This window comes from Coregonus lavaretus, assembly GCF_964263955.1.
Source record: "Coregonus lavaretus genome assembly, chromosome: 7".
In the NCBI taxonomy this organism is placed as follows: Eukaryota; Metazoa; Chordata; class Actinopteri; order Salmoniformes; family Salmonidae; genus Coregonus; species Coregonus lavaretus.
This window is the reverse complement of record NC_139994.1, coordinates 59,850,249-59,854,637: the sequence shown is the minus strand read 5'-3', so window position 1 is coordinate 59,854,637 and position 4,389 is coordinate 59,850,249. Positions and strand designations below refer to the sequence as shown.

Below are 4,389 nucleotides of genomic sequence, written 5' to 3'. Positions count from 1 at the left end.
TGTGGCAGTTTAGGGTTAAAACAAAAATTTGAAACTTCTGGGGGGGGGGGGTGGAGAAACCCTGTTTTAGGGTCAGAAGCCCCAGAGTAAAGCTCTATTTAGGGCGATACTCACCTTCGCCATTAGCTGCAATATGGTCACCTGTTCCGGTAAGGTCCATGTCCTCCGCTGTGACTTTTGATGACAATAATATACAATGAACATGAGACAGCCAGGACTGGCATATATTATCTATTTAGAAAAAATAGTTACACTTTATATGCGTAAAAACAAAAAAGGTAGATAACACTTACCATGTCTTGAGGCCTTCTTAGTCCTGATCCTTGGTGAATTATAGTAATATGCCATTTAGCAGACACTTTTAGCCAAAGTGACTTACAGTCATGTGCGCATACATTTTTACGTATGGGTGGTCCCGGGGATCGAACCCACTACCCTGGCATTACAAGCGCCATGCTCTACCAATTGAGCTACAGAAGACCACAATTATGTTGCCTCTGTTGTCCCTCTCTATCCATTGGACAGGAGCAGGTGACTGTCTCTTTGCAGCTCGCTCCTTCTGATTCTAAAGGATTTATTAAAATCAAACATAGAATGGGAATCTGTCTGTGATTAAAATTACAACACAACAACATTGTGGTATGTACCCCCAATTAAATTGCCCTAAAAATATACTGGGGACATGTGGAGAAATATCACTTACAGCTACATTCTTTCTGTTTATTATGTATTATATGCAGAGTAATTGTTTATTTTAATTCGGGTGCCGTCTTCAACACAACCACAGGTATAATAAGAACGAACATAGGTCAGTTCCTGTACAAATAATGAAACGTCAGTTCCGGTACTACAGAATCATGGGAAATTGAGTTTCACAGTCGTCACTCACAGCCAGACACTTTTAAGTCATGAAATAAAAAGCCCAATAATTCGCTAAAAAGTATTTCCATGTGCTTACACGATTGATATTTTTGATTGTCCTTTTATATAACTAATAACGGCAAGCAGCTAGATAAAAAGGCCCAATTTTCACTGGGGTTGCTACCGTTAGCATTCAAAATACTGTTGGCCAGAGCGAAAAAATACCACTTCCTGTCTATAAAATGAACCAATATACGTATCTGGTTGAAATAAAATAAGAGTTTAGAATTATGCCGGCCGAAATACTAGATTATTTGTAATTTCTTGTCCGATAATTTACCTCTAGCTGCATCCAAATAAACAGTATTTATACTAATAGCACAAACTCAGGGCGCATCGAGTTTAAAGGCATTCAGAAGGGGCGTTTCATCAGAGGTCTCTTGTTATTGAGTTTGATGCACCATGAGTTTGTGCTATTAGTACATAAAAACATTGTGCTTATTTGTACACATAGTACATAGTTAATGGTAGACTGGGTTGCAACCCGCACAGATAGAACAATGAGACAGATATTTCACCGGATGTATAAATATGAAGCATCTGCTTGGCGTTTGTTTCGCCCATCAAGCAATGAGTTTTTATATGGAGGTCAATGAGTGTCAAATTTGGTCAACAACAACAAATGTATGGATTATTCGCTACGTGAGGTTTATTTGATCGAATAAACGTTTCATAATGCTTAAGTTGTTAAGAGTGTACTGATTTAAGTAGGAGACGTAACATCCCGGCAACTTTGAGAAAAAACAATTTAATATCGGAATTGTATCGAAATGGCTATACATATTCATGACATGAGGCCAGTAGCATAGCATCTCTCTCCAATTATCCATTTAGGCACCAGGCGTGTCGGCATGTTCCTTAGTATACCTCAGTGGTCCGTGTAGCCTCTCCCTATTTGGTGGGGAGTGGAAATTCCAACCGGATGCTTCAGATTTGTTACATCCGGTTAAATATCTGCCTCCTTGTTCTATCTGTGGTGTTAAAGTGGGCGAATGTCGTCTTTGGTATTTAAGTGCAATAGTTTCAGTGACGGTGCTCGTTCGGTCGGTTGGTCAGTCTGATGGTAAAGATGCCACTGTGTGGAGGAACCACTGGGCCAAAGGATGCCACTGAAGAGGTGCAAAATATTTGTGATGAGGTGAGAGAGGAAAGGGGACCGTGTCTGTGTAAGTGGAGTAATGAACTTGATTATCGCCATTCGCCACCAAATGTAGCCTATTAAAATTGTAGCTAGCTACTAAAAGATAACCATGTTGTTACCCACAGATGAAGCCGCATGCAGAGCAGAAAACGGGGAGGAATTTTGACGTTTTCACAGCGAAGACTTACAAGACTCAGTTGGTGGCAGGGACCAACTTCTTCATCAAGGTATCAGCTTGAATATTTCTTCCTACATAACACTTCACATTACTGTCCCCTTATTACTGTGGTATGTAATTATAGTGTAACAAGTATTGTATTTACTCATTCTTCCTTACCCTTAGCCCTAAGTAACCCTAGTACAGGGTAAATAGTGTAGTAATAGGTAATTATAATACTTGTTACACTTTAATTACAGGAATAATTACACAGTAATAAGGGCACTGTAATGTGTAACTAAAGAGGACTGTTTATAGAGTTTATTTGCTACTACACTTTCAGTAGCCTATGTTGTTACACTGTAAACCAACAGTCCAGTGGACACTGACTGCATTTCAGTGCATTGATACAGGATTCCATTTCACATGTTCCATGAAACACGGATGGATGTAACTTGTCAGTTGTTAGAGAGACCTCTAACCATAACCCCTGACCTGTTGTCTGTTCTTTCCACTGTGTCCAACTGCCTCACTCTGACCTCCTCTCTCTGTGTCTTACAGGTTCATGTTGGTGGTGAAGACTATGTCCACCTGCGCGTGTATAGAATGCTCCCACACTACGGAAGCAAACTGGAGCTGACCAGGCTGCAGGAGTCCAAAGCCCACAGCGACCCCATCGAGTACTTCGAATGAACCCTGACCTTTGACCCAATCAAGTACTTCTGATGACCCCTGTGACCCAGCCGCAGTCCGAGCTGAACCCCAGTGCCTACACTACCCAATCCACCACAGCCTCCTTTCCCTACACATAATAGATCTGTGGTCATTCTACAGCCCTGGTAGCGTTTTCATTATCGGTTTTCAGTGTGTTTCTTAATAAGGATTTTATAATATGTAGCTGATAGGAAACATTTTTTATGTATAAAGGGAAGAGAAATTGAAACAATAAATGAGCTCCAAACATGAATGTGTATTTGCCTGCTCAATTAAAGACAATATACTATTTTGCCACATGGTTAATAAATTGGTACAAAGATGAAGTCCTTGTCCATTATCGATGGCCTTTGAACACAATTTAAAACCTAGATCAACCCATCGCCCTCAGATGACAGGTAACTCCAGCCTGTTTACTGGAGTGTAACCTCTTGATTAGGGTCAGTACCAGAGGAGAGGTAGCTGTAGTTCCCTGGTCCTACATACGTCAGGGAGAAGGGTTAGAAGGGATCTATCTACAGTACACACTTCAGGGAGAAGGGTTAGAAGGGATCTATCTACAGTACACACTTCTGGGAGAAGGGTTAGATCTGGGCTCTGACTCTGATGTTTTTGGTGCTTTCAAGAAAACTGGGAACTGGGGAAAAAAACGAGGTTAAATCGTGACGTTAGTGATCTTCAGGTCGGAGAAGTCGGAGCTCTAGGATGATGCCTGAATTTCCGACTTGGATGACCGTTCAAAACTATTTTTCCCAGTCTGAGCTAGTTTTTTCCCCCAGTTGCCTTGAGATTTCCAAGTTCCCAGTTTTCTTGAACGCGGCATTGGTACCAGACCAGTAGCTGTCTATTGACAGAGCTGAAGCAATCTAGTCAGTCCAATAATAGTTGGGTGTGATTGACTGAGAACAGTGTGTTAAGAGGGTCAGAGATCACAGATAAACTGTAAATGTTCAATATGTTCAGATAACCTGGGATGAGTGGTGGGGAAAGAAAACACTTTCAACACAAAGGAATACTCTACAACTGGTTGGGTATATCAGGATGAGGTAAGACAGTGTTGAAGTGCTTCAGGTATAATCAGGGGTGCAATTTTGGATTTAGAAGTGGGGGGGATTATTATATATTTTTTAATCCAGTCGGATAAACACTCCAAACAGCCTACCCGAACCGCTCGGAGGCGTCCACATGGTCCTAAAGCACACCGTTGCCTAGTTTTGTATCACATTCCAATGATAAAACTGGGGGGGACAAAAATGCAATATTGTCCCCAGACATGTCCCCAGTGAAAGTTGCGCCCCTGGGTATAATGCTCCTCTGCCCATCCTCTCCTCTAGTGAGATCAGTGTTTTACCAGTCCAGATTCGCATCTATACTGAACAAAAATAGAAACACAACAAGCAACAATTTCAACAATTTTACTGAGTTACAATTCATATGAGGAAATCAGTCAATTTAA

General features: G+C 41.2%; 1 protein-coding gene across 2 annotated transcripts; it reads left to right on the top strand.

The window, feature by feature from the left end:
* The first annotated feature begins 1,911 nt into the window (after positions 1–1,911).
* Positions 1,912–3,186, top strand: LOC311132216 (cystatin-B-like). Of its 2 annotated transcripts, none has more exons than XM_084165441.1 (3): positions 1,912–2,059; positions 2,188–2,289; positions 2,781–3,186. In XM_084165441.1, the coding sequence occupies exons 1-3, from the start codon at positions 1,982–1,984 to the stop codon at positions 2,910–2,912; spliced, it is 312 nt and encodes a 103-aa protein (XP_084021567.1). In that variant the 5' UTR covers positions 1,912–1,981; the 3' UTR covers positions 2,913–3,186. The 2 variants fall into 2 exon arrangements, with proteins under 2 accessions (XP_084021567.1, XP_084021568.1); XM_084165442.1 differs by having other exon boundaries at positions 1,925–2,087.
* The last annotated feature ends 1,203 nt before the right edge of the window (positions 3,187–4,389 follow it).

Bases quoted from the DNA above. Each gene is read 5' to 3' on its own strand.
- LOC311132216 (XM_084165441.1), top strand. From the start codon at position 1,982: ATGGTAAAGATGCCACTGTGTGGAGGAACCACTGGGCCAAAGGATGCC. The intron at 2,060-2,187 runs GTGAGAGAGGAA...TGTTACCCACAG, and splicing joins TGCAAAATATTTGTGATGAG to ATGAAGCCGCATGCAGAGCA. The intron at 2,290-2,780 runs GTATCAGCTTGA...TGTGTCTTACAG, and splicing joins GGACCAACTTCTTCATCAAG to GTTCATGTTGGTGGTGAAGA.